The sequence below is a fragment of the Talpa occidentalis genome, unplaced genomic scaffold, assembly GCF_014898055.3.
Source record: "Talpa occidentalis isolate TD23 unplaced genomic scaffold, MPIMG_talOcc4v2.1 talOcc4.7, whole genome shotgun sequence".
NCBI lineage: Eukaryota > Metazoa > Chordata > Mammalia > Eulipotyphla > Talpidae > Talpa > Talpa occidentalis.
In genome coordinates this window covers 16,349,793-16,369,771 of record NW_023605083.1, presented here as the reverse complement: position 1 = coordinate 16,369,771, position 19,979 = coordinate 16,349,793, and the positions used below count along the sequence as shown (strand labels likewise).

General features: G+C 35.0%; 1 protein-coding gene across 6 annotated transcripts in view; it reads right to left on the bottom strand.

Moving 5' to 3' along the window:
- Positions 1-19,979, bottom strand: part of MPDZ (multiple PDZ domain crumbs cell polarity complex component) — a 175,962-nt gene that overhangs the window by 118,534 nt on the left and 37,449 nt on the right. For all 6 annotated transcript variants that reach the window (XM_037492286.2, XM_054688743.1, XM_054688742.1 and 3 more), the window contains exons 4-6: positions 2,192-2,401; positions 1,656-1,795; positions 586-799 (exon numbers count right to left, since the gene is read on the bottom strand). In XM_037492286.2, coding sequence (XP_037348183.2) covers positions 586-799; positions 1,656-1,795; positions 2,192-2,401 — 564 coding nt within the window. The remainder of the gene's footprint in view (positions 1-585; positions 800-1,655; positions 1,796-2,191; positions 2,402-19,979) is intronic.

The window sequence follows — 19,979 nt, the reverse complement described above, 5'->3', positions numbered from 1 at the left end:
TATTGATTTAATCATTCTTGAAATTATCAACACATCATTATGGTGACTACATTTGCCAGTTAAACATAGGCAGTGATTTCTCAGAACCTTTGTAAAACTTCTAAAAAGAAATACATATATAAACAACATGGGGGGAAAAGTGATTAGATCTCAAAAGTCTAGTAAAAAGATTGCTAAGGAGTCTTCTATATAACCCTGCCATGCAGGACTGCAAGTCAGATAACCTTAAAGTCACTGAGTTTAAGTAGTCAGCTGAAGAACAATATAACAATATAATTTACAAAACAAAATCAAGACGTTATCTGTTTATAAATGTTAATTTTGTTAAAGACTAATTTTTTTTTTTTTTCTGAAGAATGCCACCAAGTAAAACTACTGCACAAGAAAGGTAAAACTTGTTTTAGAAGTCAGTGATCTAATCATTAAGTTATAATAAATACCCCAGGATAGAAAGATATAAATGATAATAAAAAGTAGAAACACAAAAGTACAAAGCAACTAAAGAAACTTGAGACTTGTAGGTAACAGAAAAAAAAGAAAATACGTTCTTCACCTTTTGAAAGTTTTACATATATACATACTCACCGGATTAGAGTGAGCTGAAACTGTACTGGCTGCAGATGGAGAACGGGAAATTATGGGACTTATGAGCTGAGGCAATGAGCCTCTCGCAATAACTAGCTGGACATTATCTTTGGCTTTCTGCAGGATGCTGATAGCCTGCTGATGTGTGATTGTCTGATCAAGAACCTGTCCATTGATAGCAAGGATTTGATCAGTTTCCTTCAATCTTCCATCTCTATTAAGAATGAAGAAAAGGGTAAAGATACCAGACTGCTTTCAAGAAAAGCTTCTCTAGCATATGTTTTCAATATATTTTATATTCTAGTTTCCAACGTCCAGACATCTTAAGTTTTTTCCTGTAGTTCTACTTTTAAGATTATTTTTCTGATTTTAATCCTGTTTTTTTTTAATTTTTTCCCTAAAAGTTCTACTTTTAAAAATAGTTTGTTTGATCGATTCCTAATCAACCTCTTTCAGCTGAAAGCCTTCTCCTCTCCAGCTAGCCCTACAATCTATACATTTTATCTTGGATGTTCCTATTTTCTACAAATGAAAGCAAAGATGCATATATTTACTTTGAGCATATTAGCCAAACACATCTCAAATTATCATGGATCATTTGTATACCTTCCTTTCAGTAACTTTACAAATCTAATCAAAAAGAGCTTATTAACAATGAAAATAATACACTACTCAAAATTTTCTTTCCTTACTAAAAGGTAATTAAGGTATGACGATATTTAAATGCTACTTTTTTTTTTGACCTTTCACTTTTTCCTTCTTTTTTTCTTATTCCCTCTATCTAGTCACCTGTGCAGTGACCACACCCTACTTGCCCCTTCCCCCATTCCTTTCATCCTGTCCCCTATTTCCTCTGGTAACCCTTATCTGTAGCTCTGAAAAACCACTGTTTCTGAAAGGACCTGTTTTTTATCATAACATTCTTAAAGACTTCTTTAAAAAGTGACTATTAACAGATTGCATTCATTTTTGTTTGTTTTTACCCATTTTTGTTTCTCTACATTCTCCCAAGGTAATCGTACTTTCTGAACTTGGTATAAAAAGCAGAGACAATTTCCCGAAAGTCTCACCTGTGAGCCACACTGCCCTCTTGGATCTCTTGCACAAATATTCCCAATTCTCCCCTGTTTTCACTCCTTAGTCCCACAACACTAAAACCGAGGCCCCCACAAGGAGGTTTGAGGAGTTCAAAAATTTCAACATGGCGACCCTTTTCAGGAAACAAAGCAAGAAATAAAATTAAAATTCACTGGAGTAGCAGTCGACATTTTAGTGGTATTACTTTGCTTAAAAAAAAAAAAAACTGATTTTTTTTTTGCTAAGATAACCTTTATCGCTTATAACAGAGAATGAGACATTTTACTTACTTTGAAGACTATTTCTGAACAAAACATGCAATACTCAGTTGAATATGTGATAATAAAAATGAAAAATGGAATAGGAAAATCTTTATAGAATCCAAACTTGCATAAAATATACTACTTACTTATTCCAATTTTTCAGATGTTAATAAAGTCACTGTATTCTCCAAATTATCCAGAACTTGATTATACTATCACAACATTAAACACATTCTATCATTACTAAGAGGAGGAAAAGTTCTCACCTGGGCCATATTTTTTATCAGTTGATCAAATTCATCACAAGCAGGTTTTCCATTGATATATGGAGTACCAGATCCTGTAGGTACGTCCAAATTCCCATTATTTAGGGAAGATAAAAAGGTTTCATTTTGCAGAGCAGGAATTACAGCTGGGCCAATAGGTGGGATGTGGGCATAGTCAATATTTGAAATTGCAGAAGTTGTAATGTTTGCCTAAGAGCAATTTGAAAATTATTAGCAATTTTAATATCCCATAAATTAATTCATAAAAATATCAAAAAGGTAATAATGTAGCACCTACAAAATTTTAAACTGCCCATATTCTTTGAACAGGCATTCTATTTCAGGAAATTTATCTCAAGGAGAAAAATTAGAATAAAAGATAACATACAAGGATGTTCAATGCATTATTATTTAATGACTGGGAAAATTTTATAAACTGTTAATATTCAGTGTTCAACTTCAGGGTACTCATTAAAACATACATATCCATACACACTTTTTTTTTTTAAGATTTATTTATTTATACAAGCACTGGGTACAGTCAGAAGTACGGGATGGTGAGAGAATTCACCAGAGCCAGAGCGGGGAGCAAAAACAGGCAGGAGGGGGAGCAGCAGGCGTGGCAGGTCGCACCATGTGGGACACTCGCAGGCAGCCAGGGATCAAACCGGTACTGCAGAGGCTGCAGGCAGCTTTGCAGCCCAGCGATCAACCACTGCGCCACTGGGGAGGCCCCCGTACACACTCTTAAGTGAGAAGTTGCTGAAACACTATGTACAAGATGGTCTAATGTACATTAAAAAATGTTTATGCATGCTTTAAACAGCTGGATGACTATACACCAAAGAAATAACCAATACAATGTTAGCAATCCCTGAGAGATGGGATGCCAGGAGATCATTTGCTCTCTGTATCGCTTAAAATTTTATAACACTACTTAGTCAATAATTTGGTCTCTCCCAAAGATAGGACTGGCTTTGGTCCCTAGATCCTAGGCAGTAAGCTCTAAATCCCTGGGGATTCCCAAATGATAGGAGTGTCTCTGATATTCATGATATGTCCCAAGGCTATATGATATCTGCTCAAATTGTGAGTCTAAGTTATACCATGTGGGTAATCAGTCAATCAATCACACCTGTAAAATAATGCCACAACAAAAACTCTAAAACCCTGAGCTCAGGTGAGCTTCCAAGGTTGGCAATACTCTACGCATATTATCGTATGTTGATTCTGGGAAGGGAATACTTTCTGAGCAAAGTGAAAACTTTACAACTGGACTCCCCCTAGACTCTCTTTCCTGTGGTTGATGTTTGATCTGTATCCTTTCCCTATCAGAGACCACAATAACAAGAACAAAAGCTTTCAATAAGTTCTATAGTTCCTTCTAGAGAATTATTAAACCCAAATAAGGTTCTAGGAACCTCTTGAACTTCCAGATATTAACAGAAGTGAGGGTGGTTTTGTAATTTCTTCTTCCTTCACACCTGGAAATTAAATGTCTACTGCTGATGTTTCAAAAGTCTTGGGCACAGCTGGCTGTCTGGAGAACTATGGTCCCAAACTTGCAGTTTGGCTCACTCCAGGTAGAATAACTAACAACAACAAAATGCTGATAATTACATTTTGGAAAAATATTTTACAATTACTGTTTGTGACTGTTACAAAAAGCTCCAAGTCAAATCTAAGTAACTTGTAATATAACAGTTAATACTAATTTCATATTTCTGTAGAGTGCCTGCAATATATTTTACCTAAAACCATTTATCAGACATGTCGCATCACTAATTTTGTTAGATCACTCTCTGAACTCATCTCCCACATTCTGCCCCACCCCCCAGAGCTCCAGGTACACTGACCACTTCATTACTAAAACTGCCAGTTATTCTCTGTACCAGCAAGATACATCCTTCCCCCAAGTATCTACATGTTTATTTCTTTCATTCATTCAGATGTGCTCAATTACACCTCAGAGCAGGCTTCTCCAATAATCCTATGTGAGACTACATGCCATCATTAGTCTCTATGAGCTTAACATGCGCTGTTTTTCTTCATGGCACTGATTACGCTGACATGTGCCCTGTTAACATGGAACTCCCATCCCAACCTACTAGACAGCCTAGAATTCTAGAATTTTCCAGCAGAGGAATTTATGTTTTATTCTCTATTATATACCCATTCTCCAGAAGAGTGCTTTATACATACTTGGTGTTCAATATATATTCGTAGAATAAACGGAACATAGAGAAACCAAACAAAAGGTCAAGAAAAAGCCAAAACTAGCAAGCTGACCATAGGACTGAAGCATACAGCAAAGGAGGGGGCAAGAAGAAGGGACAAACCAGGAGAGAGATGAATAAAAGGGGATATGGTGATGTTTCCCACGTGATATGGCAGCACCAGAACTATGGGGACTACTATGATGTGAGGGAAAAAAAGATAAATGCAAGTAAATTATATAGACTCAAAATATGAAAAAAATGTTTATCCATTTTCTAATGGATACTCCAACCTATTCTCCCTAACAACCCTCAAAGTAGTATTTCCATTTTATAGATGGTTAAATTATATAATGTTACACCTAATAAACAGACAGCAACCTGCATTTTTCATCATGGCATTCCTATCACCTTTATATTATATACATAGTCTACAGTCATTTAAGGTATCATTTCTGGAAATAAGACATTAGGTAAGGGAATTCCATTGATAGAAGCAATTAAAATATCCCATAGGACAGCACCCATTTATGTCTAAATGTTATTTGCTCCTAAAAATAAAGGAGAACTTAATAAATTATAAAAAATTCAAATATGATATCAGCTATCTATAATCACAGCACAAGATCAATGTTGTTAGAAAAAGCTTTTGGGGATTTTTTGAATGCTTACTTTAAAACATACAGTAGGCATGATCAATTATTATTTTTTTAAAAAAGCAAGCTTCTTATAACAAACTTAATCTTTTTTTATCCTGAGCCAATGTAACTTCAATAAAGTCTGCCAGCAGACACACGGCTCAGGTTGAAACAGATGGCATAATGAAACTTGTGACAGGCTGAAGATCCCACACACCAGGACATAATGACTATGGTATATTTACATAGGAAAAAATATTTGGACTTCTGCTATGGTAAGCCAGAATGAGCAAATCACATTCCAAGAATAGAGAATCTATCCATATGAAGTTAACCGGAGAAGTAGAATTTCTAATATGGAAGACTGGGTGTAAAGCCACTCTAAGAGGAAACTTAGTGGACAAGAACAAGTACAGTACTATGGGATTTATATAAACATATTGGACACCAATTGTCTTCTAATTTGTTAAAGGTGTAACTCCTGCTATTTCCTCTCTTGAAGTCTACATAAACAAAAATCAGACTATATATTTTAAAACTGCAATTTAATTATATCATCATACAAAAGGCTTGTTTTTAAATTTACAAATTTATGCCCATAGGTGAAAGTACAAGGCACCTTTTGATTTTGCTACAACTGTTTATTAAAATGGTTTCTGAACTGTAATGTCCTGGAGGAACAGGAATGAATTTTATTTGCCTTGATAGCCCTGTTCATAAAAGAGACACTATAAATGTTTAATGAAAAGAACTAGATTCCCATCTTGGCTTATAGACTCTAAAATAAACAGAAGAAAACACAAATATCTGGTGGTTTTTATATAAAGATACACAATCTGTATAATTTATGGAAGTTGCTAGTAAATGAGCAAGTCACCAAATAATTATCTGTTCTCTCTTTAACTTCAGGCCATTTCAGCACAAAAACAAAAACAAAAAAAAACCATTTTATGGTCTTAGTAAATAAACATATAGTAACTTAATTTATGTATTTTAATTAGTGCTAATACCTAACACCTAACTGAAATGAAGATTATGTAAACTATTCAATTAAGAAAGGGGTCAATTATTTGTGTAAGGGAAGAATAAAACACCCTCTCAGTATTTGAAATATTGTGGAGCTCTTGGGTTTTCAATTTCTTTTTTCAAGTATGGTAGCATTGGTTTACACTTTATATGATTCAGAGGTATAGGCTGTATGTTCAGATGTATGTTGCACAAGACACCCACCACCAAAGCACCCACAGTCCTCCACCATAGTCCACTGGGCACTATTAATACCCTGTTCTCTCTCTTCCTCTCCCCCTATGGTAACCTCAATTCTACAGTCAGACTCCTAGGGTTTATTAATGGTTTGGTACTCTCTGACACACCCTTTTTCCCCCCAGTATTCCACATATAGGTGAAACTATCATGTATATGTCTTTCTTCTTCTGACTTATTTCACATAATATTATCACCTCCAGGTCCATTCATATTGTCACAAATGGCAAGAGTGCATTATTTTTTAAATAACTGAATCGTATTACATTGTGTATATATACCAATCTTCTTAAACCATTCATCTGTGTTTAGGTTGGTTTCATAATTAGGTTATTGTCAATAGTGCTTCAATGAAGATAGCCGATCTCTTAGAATTTGTGTTTTTGCATCTTTTGGGTAGATAACTAGAAGTGGAATTGCTGGATCATATGGCAGATCTATTTTTAATATTTTGAGAAACTGCCATAGTGTAGTTTTAAATATATTTAAATAAAAGTACATGATAAACAAAAAACAGGCTTAAACTGGCTGAAGTGTTTTTAACATCCTTGCATTTTCCATGAAATAGTGAAAGTATCAAAGTAAAATCAAGTAAGAGTACACATATCTAATAAAGGAATCAAGTCAAAATAATAAAATGAAGTCAAAACTCCATAGCTTAAACACACAAAAAGACAGTTCACTGAAGAGGACATATGGTTAGAAAAGAAGAACATCATTGTCCACTAGAGAAAAGCAATTTTTTTAAAGCAGTAAGAGTTATCATCATATGACTATCAGAAGTGTAAATTAAAAAAATATATATATAACACCAACAAATGCTGGCAAGGATGTGAAAAAATATTGCTCACACATTGCTAGTAGGACTGCAAAATAGTAGAGCTCTTCTGAAAAATAGTTTGGCAGTTTTTAAAATAAAAATTAAACAATCATTTAGCATTTAGATACCATTGCACTACTGGGCATTTATTATAGAGTAAAAAACTATGTCCACACAAAAGCAGTACACCACTCCCATAGTAGTTTTACCTACAAGTGTAAAAGACAAAAATAAATAAATAAAATGTACCCTACTAGTTATAGCACAGAATGGAATAATACTCAGCAATACAAAGGAACAAAACATGAAATATTTCACATTATATATATATATATGTATATTTAAAGTCTTAATAAACAACAACCTGAAAGGATTACAAAAGCATTTCACTGAGCAGAAAAAGTCAACTTCAACAATCACTTGTAATTCGATTTCATTTTTGTAACACAATTTTGAAATGATAAAATTACAGAGACGGAAAAGGTTGTCAGGGGTTAGGGATGGTGTATAAAAAGTTTAGGTATGCCTATTAATGAGAGAACAGAAGAAAATCTTTTGATAATTGAATAGGTCTGTACAAATTTTGGTGGTGGTTACACTAATCTATACAATTAAAAAATAAAAATTGACGAAATAAAGATATTGTACCAATGTCTGTTTCCTAGTTTTGATAATCTACTGTACATATTAAGATATAATCACTGGGGTAAGCTTGGTGAAATATATATGGAACCCATCTATATTGAAAGCTCCCTATGGATCCATAATCTATTCAAGCTAAAAAGTTTTTTTTTTAAGTTGAGCCAAATTAATCAAGGTAATTACCATAATCTCTGGGAATCACTAAATGAAAAAAATAATGTATAAGTAACAAGCTAACAGAGAAATAAAATGAAATGAAAATATTATAAAAGATAAAAGTGAAAATACAAAAATGGTATGATAAACTTAAATTGAATTTGTCATTTATTAAATTTAATATAAAGAGGTTAAATACTTTGAGTAAAAGACAAGAGTTGTCAGAATGCACAATGACATGAAATCTTAATACATGTCGTTTACTAAAGATTTTGGTGGTGAACATTAACAACAAAGAAACAGATTTTAAAAAGATGAAAGTAGATGAGAAAAAAGATAGATCACACATACATTGACCAAGAAAAACTTTGAAGAGTTAAATCTAATATCAGACAAGTGAGGATTCTCAGACAAGAAGCATTACTGGAGATAAAGAAGGACAACTCAAGCATAAAGGACAATTTATTTCTATGAAAGATAAAACTATCTTAGTAATGTAAAAACACAGCATCAAAACAAGTAGGACAAAAGAATTGAGAATCCATATGAGAAACAGATGAATTCATAATTAGAGGTTACAACACTTCTCTCATTAAATGACAGCAAAAAATCAATAAGGATATAGAAGATATGAACAACATTCCAAATAAAGCTGACGCTGACCTGATGAATATGAAACACTGCACTCAAAAACTACCCAATGCACATTATTTTCAAATAAAAAAGATATTTACTTAAATAGACTACAGGTAGTTCATAAAACAAATGTCAACAAATTTCAAAGAACTGATTAACATAGAGAAGACACACTCCAATTATGGTAGAATTAAGCTAGACATCAATAACAGTAAGACAGTAAAAAAACTAAAGAATGCTAGTCAATTAAGCATTACATTTCTAGATAAAACAGGGGTCCAAAAATTACATAAAAATTAAAATAAAACTTTTTTCCTATGATAATAAAGATAAACCTTAATAAAAGTATGATGCAGCTGAAGCAATACTTCAAAAGAAATTTGTAAACCTAAATGGATATATCATAAAAAAATGAAAAATTTAAGAATCAATGAGCTGAGTATTTACATCAAAAAGTAAAATAACACATTTAACCAAAACAACTTCTACTAATGAAATTGAGTTGTATTAAAAAATCCTCCCACATAAAAAAATAAATCATGTCTAGAAGATCACACTGGTAAAATTCTTCCAGATTTTTTTTTTTATTTTTTAACACCTGTTTTATAAACTCAGTGACAAGAAAAGAGGGCAATGCTCGCAATTCTTTCTTAAAGACTTTACTAAATAGGAAAGCTAAAGACTAGTATCTCCTAAATATGGATACAAAAAACAAAAACAAACAAACAAAAAAATCACTAAGCAAAAATTTCTACACACACATTAAATCTGAAGATGTATGAAAAAGACAAACCAAGTTAGGCACCCTAGGAATGAAGGTTGAATTAACATTCATGGAAGTTCAATTTACCACAATAACAGAATAAAAAAGAGAAACACAAGATCAGCTCAGTAGATGGCAGAAAAATGTAGCAGATAAAATGCATACTAAATAGGAAAATACTGAAAGCTTTTAATCCTATGATTGAGAATTTGACTATGAAATTCACTATCACCACTTCAATTCTGGTTCTCAGTAAAACAAGGTAAGAAAAAGAAATAAAAGATACAATTAAACTTACATGATGTTGTTTGTCAATTATACCTCAAACAGGCTGGGAAAAAAAACAGTAATTCCTTTGGGATAGAAGGTTAGGACTGATCAGGAGGACATAGAGTGCCATGGAATGTGGGTAACTTTCACATTACCAAGTTATAGTTTTAAATTTTTTTATTGAAGTAACACTGCTTTATAATATTCAATAGGTTTCAGGCATACATCACTATAAATCAGTATTTGTGTACACTAAGTTCACCACTAAAGTTCAAGTCTATCCTTCAACACACGATTGAACCTTTTGCCCAATGTTCTTACTTTTGTTCTAGTAACCATTAATTGGGTTTTATTATTTAAAAGTACACTTTATTTTACTTATTTCATTCATTTTCTTTAAGAACCACATATGGATGGATCTCCACAGTGTTGATCATTTCTCCATCTGATTTATGTTACAAATGGGAGGATTTCATCTTTTGTTATAGCTGAGTAGCACTCCATTGTGTGTATTTTTTCCCTTTGCTGTATTCTATTTCTCATTTTAAGTTTTCAAAATAAGTCCAAGCAAAGTAAAAACTGCGGTATTCCAATGAATAATATAAAAGCACACTTCTCTTAAAGAAAGCAGGTGGTAGGAATAGCCTCTACAGAGCAAACTAAACCTTCTCTGACAGCAACTCAGAATGTAAAGTTCAGTTACCAGGTATTCACCTTAAGTGGAAATACCAGGTATTCACCTTAAGATAGAGAAAAAGGAAGTTATTATTACTTCTTTGTAATGGCTTGCATTAATTTTATCAGAAGTACTTGTATCATTATCTACAAAAATTACTGCTTAGGATCAAACTAAATTTTCTAGAGAATTTTATATAAATTATCAAAACTGGTTTTGTGGTCTGTAATTTTGAATACATACTATAGCAATAAGAACAAAACAATCTTGATGTACATTTGATGGATATATTTCTAGCATTTGAAATCTTAAATGTGTATTATCATGAATTAAGCAAGAAAAGTGACCTTTGCTTTTGCAACACTAGTTTTGCTCGATATTTGCAAGTTGTAAATAGACACTGCTACCTCCACTTCCCAATTGTTTGTTTGTTACTCCTTAACATAATGAGAAATAAGAAATAAGCCACTCGCTGGGGAATTTGCCATAACAGGTGCACCTCATAGAAATGCAGACTATTTTTTAATCTGCACCTTGTCTTTTCTTCTTGCAGAGCAAGAAGTGCTTATTTTCTTGTGAATTTACAAAAAAATGCTGTAAAACACTCTCTGGAACTGATCCCAAATATGAAATGCAAAGATGGAAACGATGTTCAGAGTATTCAATGAAATATAGCACCTAAAATGCTAGCAATCACAGGAAATTTTTTATACACAACAGAACTCCATTTCAAGTTTGGAACCAAGGGAGGCCTCCTTTACCATAAATCTTTCAGTGAAATACTGATTAGAGCACAACTCTTATGCATTATTGAACAGGCAAACCCTTGCATGGTAATTGGTGGTGGCACTCTGATTTAATGATCCTTATTTTTAAAGCTAATTAAAGAAATTGAGTTGCATGTTCAAAGAGGATTAGCTTAATGTGATGAGACTGTTTTGGACATAAAGTAGCTCATAGTTCCTGAACTAAACAAGATACAAAATGGAGCAGCAAGTTATATGAGGGTAAAAGAACATTTTTAGATGGAATATGCATAATTTTACATTTTACATTAGACCTGCCTTTCATTCACTTAATAGTTTATTCAGATACTTATTGTGTACCTCAAATGTCTAAGACATTATGCTCTAGGTAATGTAACAATATAGATACAAAAATGTTTTCCATACTCACTAATATGTTAGCTATCCTATACAATTATTCTACCAGGCTAAGTTTACTCACCTAGTGAGACAGAATATCTTTTCTTAGTTATCAATTCCTGAATAACAAAGCACTGACTGGTTTAGATATTATAGATATTCTTAAAGTAGTCACTGATTATCAGCATCTGAAAAATTAAAACGTAAGGGTACTGAATTGAGAAAATAATTTCTTATTCCAAGAATGTTTAAGGAGTGATTCTGAGTAATCAAAACATAAATTTTCTGCACCTGCCCCTATGTAGATAGAAGTGCAAAATTTCACTGACATATCTGTCTTAAAATTCTTCTGTGCTTAAAAAAGACAAACATATTTGTCTTAAAATTTCTCTCTGCCAAAAAGTGTCACAGAGATACTTCCATGAAATGAGGAGGAGCACTAAATGGAAACATTTTTCCCATAGCCACTTACATGCAGCTTCCTTGGATTACAACTGCTAGCAGACCATGAACCAAACTTCCTGAATGGAAAGCAGATGGAAAAGAATAAGGTAGATATATGAAGGGAGGTAGAACAAACAGGAAGGGAAGGCACACAGAAAGTGACACATGGAGTAGAGACATATACTTGGAGAGAAGCTTGAAAGAGACACAAGGGTGAGACACACATTGGGGAGGCTAGTTTTTGTCTTTGGCAGAAACAATAGCAGCCATTATCTTGATGCAGTATATTTTGAATTTTATTTTCTTCTTCTGTCCTAGCTCTCTAGAACCTGGCTAATCCTTTCTTGTCACTTCCTACCAGATTAGTGGCAAGTTTTTGAATTTCTATGGCCCTACTTGAGGTTGACCCTATTTAACTGGGCATTTGGCCACGAAAGGCTAGTTAGTTTTCAGAGTTTGGGAAATTATTATTTGAAATCCTCTCTTTTTGCACATCAATTCTATTAAAAATCTTGCACACTAAGAATCTGCTTCCCTTGCCTTTGTGCACACAGACACCTTTTAGACAGTGCATCTCTCAAATTTTGGGGTATCTGGGTTATTCTCTGTAAAATGATGACAAACTGATAAACTATCAACTAGGAAGGCAATGAACACTAAAAGGCTAAATGAATGAGATGAATTAGACTGCCAGATTCTTTTTTTAATTTTTTTTTTAATTTTTATGTAATTTTGTTTTGAAGAACTGGGATGTAGGCCAGAAGTGTGTTTGGGGAGTTGGGGGGAAAGGATTCATCAGAGACAGAGTGGGGAGCAGGAGAAGAACAGGCAGATCTATGAAATGCACTGCTAAGGGGAGAAGTGGCAAGACAGGAGAGATCTACTGTGCCATGTGGATTAGCTCCCATCAAACTCAGGCCAAAGTGGTGATAGCGCTGAGACTTAAGCCCTAGGCTACCCTACATCAAATTCTTGTATTCTCCCTTTGGGTATGTGGGGGATGATCAACGATTTACCCAAAGCAATGCTTATGGCCATGGCCTATTAAATGACATGTTTAAGTATAAAACTATCAAATGTGTACTTTTTACAACTCTGTCAACTTCAGTGAGTGGTCACATTAACATAAGGCAGGTTATACTATCCTATAATGCTCTAGTTTTTACTCAAAGCTGAATCTATGGAGATTTTACACAACCTTAAAAACATTACGAAAGACATAATAACCATCCCACATGGCACACTACACTAAAATACCTAGGTTAGGCAGTATAATACGGAACATTCCATATGTATTTAATAAACCAATATTTTAAGAAGGTCTAAATTTCACTAGAATCTTTAGCAATACTCTTACGATAAAAAGTTGGGGGTTGTGCAGATCTTTGCACAACCCCCAACCTTTTAAAATGTGTGTGTGTGTGTGTGTGAATATATATCCAGACATACATACTTAGGTAAATAACGGAAAATTATTTGAACTTAAAATATTCAGTTTCATTTTGAACTTTTTCATTATTGATACAAAATTTTAAGCTTATAATTTAAAGTTAGGTCCTACATAAAGTAAAATAACAGGTTTATTTAACCTGTACCCTGTATTTCTACTGATTGTTCCAATTAGATTCCACCAATTTTTAAAAAGTAACATTTTTTACACTTGTTTAAGGCTTTATATTATTTTTTATTTTATTATTATTATTATTGGGGAGGAGTGTCCTCCCTGGAGGTGCAAGGGGTTAAGCACCGCACTATGAAGCAATCTGCAGCCTCTGCAGCACAAGTTCAAACCGCGGCTGGCCCGGGAGCAATCCACATGGCGCAGCAGACCTCTCCAGTATCACCTGCTGCTCCCCTCAGCAATGTACTTCGGTCAATCTGTCTGTTCTGTTCCCCACTCTGTCTCTGGTGAATCCTCTCACTCCCCGCATCTCTGGCCTGTACCCCAGCTCTTGTATGCATAAATAAATAAATCTTTAAAAAAATTCTACATATAGTAAAAATGATAAATTTTATTCAATATTGGCTCTTTAAGTGCACATCTTTTTAATATTCTGTGTTTCAAAATGGAAGTAAACATACAGCACTTCTGTAGTAGTACAAAATAGCAAAGGAAAATCACTAATTGACTGAGTAGCAAGTTAAATTTGATGGTTTCTTTTTTTCATGAGCATGGAATTACTTCAAAAAGTGACTGAAAATTAAAAAATATATTTATATAGACTTAGGTATATATCAGATATTTTCTCAAAAACAAAGTCAGCCTATCACTTTAAGGAAAATAAGTGAACTAACAGTTGTCAGCAGTTAAATTCTGTAACAGTATAATCCCATAGAAAGGGGAGTTCCAGGTTTCCTGACTCACCTAACAAGGGAGGAGCTGAGCAGCAAGGAAAAGTGAGAGAAGACTGGGTGGAGGTCTTAGGAAAGCAGAACAGGAAGGGAGAAGACCTAAAGGAGGGACATACAATAGAGACATGTGAAGAAGCCATGCTTGCTTCTCAGACTTGGACTTGTACCAGGGGCATGAGGGATATAGTAGACAGAGATGTGAATAAGAAGCCCATGGGGAGGCTGGAAATGGCAGCCTTTATCTTGACTTGGATTTGGATTTGGCTCTTTCTCTTCCAGACTTGCCTGGCCCCTTCTGCCCCTTTCTGCCAAGTTTCCTCCTGCCATACAGTTGTGTTAAGCTTTCAGGCCTCAGTAGTCCTACTTTGGGTCAACCCTGTCTGAATGGGCATTTACCGATAGGGGGATGGGTAATTTTGGAAGTTTCCTGAGGACACTATTTTAACTACATTCTTTCTCTTTTCTCTGTTGTGCACTAATTGTATTAAACTTGCCTAATGAAGGTCTTATGTGCTAAGAGTATGTTTGTCTTTACATGGCAGATGGCAAAACCCATTTAGAGCAGGAAGATTTTGGAGTCCTGGGATACCCCTAATTCTGCCCACTAACAATTTGAGCTTTCAAGTGAAAATTAGAATTGTGAAAATATTTTACTGTTACCCTAAATGTGACACCAATATATAATTTAAAGACTCTACTGATAAGATCAGAAGCAATGTTAGTCTAAGTGTATTTTTTTATAAAATGAAAGTGAAATATAATTTTCCATACTTCATGTTTTTCAGATAACCCATGTTATACAAATTAATGTATAGGAAAAAATTAAAAATCCAAAGCACAAAATAGATTTTACTGTAATAAGAGTTCAAAACATGCATTGATTTAGTTTCAGATTCCATATTGCAAATAACATTTAAGAAACTACCAAGAGTTTTGGTGCACCATGCAAGAAGAATATCCACAAGGATATATATTACTCCTGCATACATGATGAGGCCAAATTTTCTCCATAAATATCATGTTCTATTAATCAGATTAAAAATATGTGCAAAAACGACATCAAAGACATCTTTACAGACACATCACCCAAAGCAGTGATAGTGAAGGCAAAGATAAACAGCTGGGACTACATCAAATTAAAGAGCTTCTGCACAGCAAAAGAGACAATAACAAAAACAAAGAGAAACCCCACCAACTGGGAGAACATTTTTGCACCCAACACTAATGATAAAGGACTGATCACAAAAATCTGCAAAGAGCTGATGAGACTCAGCAACAACAAAGAAAATAATCCAGTCAAAAAATGGGCAGAAGAGCTAAAAAGAAACTTCTCTGAAGAGGAAATGCAAATGGCCAACAGACATATGAAAAAATGTTCAACATCACTTGTCATCAGGGAAATGCAAATCAAAACTACCATGAGATACCATCTCACACCAGTGAGAATGGCACATATTAAAAAAACTAGCAACAACAAATGTTGGCGAGGGTGTGGAGAAAAAGGAACTCTTCTGCACTGTTGGTGGGAGTGCAAACTGGTCCAACCACTATGGAGAGCTGTGTGGAGATTTCTGGACCTACTAAACATAGAGCTTCCATATGATCCAGCAATTCCACTCCTAGGTATTTACCCAAAGGACACAGAAACATCAATTCCAAAGAGCACCTGCACCCCTATGTTTATAGCAGCACTGTTTACAATAGCTAAGCTTTGGAAACAACCCAAATGCCCAAAAATAGATGACTGGATCAAGAAGATGTGGTACATATATACCATGGAATATTACTCAGCATTCAAAAAAGATAAACACATGCAATTTGCAGCAACATGGATGGCGCTGGAAGGGATCATGCTCAGCGAAATAAGCCAAAATGAAAAAGAAAAATACCGGATGGTCTCACTCATAGCAGGAATCTAGAAAACTTAAATAAGGGACCAGGATAATGAATAACTATAAGAAAATGAAAATCAAAATCAACAAAAAACTATGAACCAGAGACACTTTTTGGGGGGTGGGGGGCGAGAGGGGAAGGATTGGGGTCAGAATGGGGCGTTTGCAATTGTATGGGGGAATATAAAAATAAAATTTATTATTTAAAAAAAAAAAATATGTGCAAAAACGAAATTCGGGGCGTGGGTTCTCTACGACGGTGGGGCACAAGGCAGACACAGCACCCCAAAGCCGCTGAGGTTTACCCTACCATTCCCGCTCTGTTCCCTGTCCCACGGGGTGGGGGGGAACAGCCCCCCAAGGACAATAGGAGAGATCTCTGGCGCCACCTAGCGACCAGAAAAAAAGTCACTAACACCCCATAGAAAAGGGATGGGGAATATAAAAATAAAATTTATTATTAAAAAAAAAAAAAAAAAAAAAAAAAAAAAAAAAAAAAAAAAGAAAAGGGAAATTTCTTAAGACTGCTTGAAAAGGGCAGAAGGCTCCGGGAGCTGCCAGTGGCCAGCTGGGAAGTTAGCCCACACCAGGCCCCATCAGACCAGCAGTCTGAGCCCAGAGGGGGAACAGGCACCCACGGCCGGGGCAGACCAGGCGCGCAGAAGAGTGTGCCTGAGACCGGATGCGCAGGGACTGCGTCCCGCATCGCCATTTTAGAACAGGGACATTTCTTCAGTAAAGACTGCCTGAAACCAGCAGTAAGCTCCCTCAGAAGCCAGAGATGGCTCCTGGAGGAGCCAGAGGGGAGTGGAGAAGTTCACCCAAGATGCTGGCCAGTCCCAGCAACACAGTGTCCCAATGCATATGACAAATTAGAAAACAGACAGGAGTAGAAGAACCACACGCAACCTAACAAATCCTCAGGAAAAAAGCACACCACAAAAAGAAAACCACCCCCCAGATTACAACGACAGTAACTTGGAAGAACTTCTGAGCCTTCCAGAAGGAGAATTTAAAATTGCCATGATTAAAAAAGTGACAGAAGTCATAAAGGAAAACAATGATATGAGAAAAATAATCAATGATCAGAAGAATGAAATTGAGTCCCAAAGGGGGAAGCAAAAGAAACGCAGGAGATCAAAGAATTAATGGAGGAACTAAAGAACTCTGGGAGAAGCAATGAAAGCAGAATAGATGAAATGGAAGAACGAGTAAGTACTCTTGAAGACACAGAAATAAAAAGAACCAAAAACAGAAAAGGAAAGAGAAGTACGAAGGAAAAAGAACGAAGAAAGACTTCGGGAACTATCTGACTCCATGAGGAGAGGAAATATAAGAGTTATAGGAATTCCAGAAGGAGAGGAGAGAGATGTAGGAACAGAGAAAATATTCCAGGAGAGAATTGAAGAGAACTTCCCAAATGCGAAGAAGGAGCTGAAAATTTATATACAAGAAGCAAGAAGAACACCAAACTTCCACGACGAAAGGAAAAATACAGCAAGACACGTAATAGTAAAGCTCCCAAGAATCCAGCACAAGGAAAAAATAATGAAGTTGAAAGAGGGAAGAAACAGATAACATTCAAAGGAAAACCAATCAGGCTGACATCAGACTTCTCTGAAGAAACACTACGGGCAAGGAGAGAGTGAAGGGACATAGTCAACAGACTCCAAGAAAACAGATGCCAACCAAGAATACTCTATCCTGCAAAGCTCTCCTTCCTCTATGAAGAAAGAATAAGGACCTTCCCAGACAAACAGAAACTCTGGAATTTCATTATGACTAAACCTCCACCCCAAAAAATACTACAAGGAATCCTAAAGCCAGAACCTCAGAGGGATGAATAACAACAAAAGAAGGCCAAAAAAAAAAGTTATTGAAAGAATAAATAAATAAAATCAAAGGAAAGACAACCACAATGGCAAATACAGATGCTAACATATCAATATTAACTCTAAATGTAAATGGACTAAACTCTTCAATAAAAAGACACAGAGTTGCAGCCTGGATTAAGAAACAAAACCCAACCTTTTGCTGTCTCCAGGAAACACATTTAGCTACAAAAGATAAAAATAGGCTCAAAGTTAAAGGATGGAAAATAATCCTACAAGCAAACGGACCAAAAAAGAAAGCAGGAACAGCTATACTTATATCAGATAAAACAGACTTCAAACTCAAAAAAAAAAAAAGAGACCCCAATGGTCACTACATTATGATCAAGGGGACAATACTTCAAGAAGAAATAACACTCATTAACATATACTCACCAAATGAAGGAGCACCAAAATATATCAGACAACTGTTGTCATCTCTGAAAACAGACATCAGAGAAAACACATACGTAGTGGGAGACTTGAACACACCACTATCAACAATGGATAGATCGACAAAACAAAAAATAAGTAAAGAAACTAAAGCTCTAAATAAGGACATAGAGCATTTGGGCTTAATAGACATCTATAGAACACTAAACCCCCAAAAAACGAGTACACATTTTTCTCAAGCGCACACGGATCATTCTCCAGGATCGATCACATACTGGGGCACAAGACAAACATCAACAGATACACCAAGATTGAAATCATACCAACCATCTTTTCTGACCATGAAGGCATCAGACTAGAAATAAACCATAAAAAGAAGGCAAGGAACTTTCCTACCTCATGGAGATTAAAAACCACACTACTGGAAGACCACTGGACTACTGAGGAGATCAAAGAAGAAATTAAAAAATTCTTTGAATTGAATGACAAGGAGGACACTAATATCCTAAATGTATGGATGCAACAAAAGCAGTAATAAGAGGAAAATATATAGCAATAGAAGCTCACATCAAGAAACAAGAAAGAACTCAAAGAAGCAACCTAATCTCGAAGCTCAAAGATCTAGAAGAAGAACAACAAAAAAACCCCAAAACCAGTAGAAGAAAAGAAATAATAAAAACCAAAGCAGAAATAAATGAAATTGAAACTAAAAAAACAATCCAAAAGATCAATGAAACCAACAGCTGGTTCTTTGAAAAAATCAATAAAATAGACAAACCCCTAGCCAAGCTCACAAAGGAAAAAAGGTGAGAAAGCACAAATAAACAGGATCATCAATGAAAGAGGAGAAATCACAACGGACACAGCAGAAATCAAAAGAATAATCAGTAACTACTATGAACAGTTATATGGAAACAAGTTCAACAATCTAGAGGAGATGGACAAATTCCTACAACTCTACAATCACCCAAAGCTAGATAAAGAAGAAATAGAACACCTAAACAGACCAATTACAAGCAGCGAAATTGAAATGGTAATCAAAAACCTCCCCAAAAACAAAAGCCCAGGACCTGATGGATTTACAAATGAATTCTACCAAACATTCAGAGACGAATTAGTGCCTATCCTCACAAACTCTTCCAAAAAATTGAGAAGGAAGGGACAATACCAAACACGTTCTATGAAGCCACCATTACACTAATACCAAAACCGAACAAGGACAACACAAAAAAGGAAAACTACAGGCCAATCTCCCTAATGAACACTGATACAAAAATCCTCAATAACATTTTAGCTATCAGAATCCAACAATGTATCCATAAGATAATTCACCACGACCAAGTAGGATTCATGCCAGGGACACAAGGATGGTTTAACATCCGAAAATCAATCAACGTTATCCAACACATCAACAAAAAGAAATATAAAAACCATATGATAATATCAATAGATGTTGAGAAAGCTTTTGACAAAGTGCAACACCCATTCATGATAAAAGCCCTTGAAATTCTTGGCATACAAGGAACATACCTCAACATCATAAAGGCCATCTATGACAAGCCAACAGCCAGTATCATTCTCAATGGTGAAAAGCTGAAAGCAATTCCATTA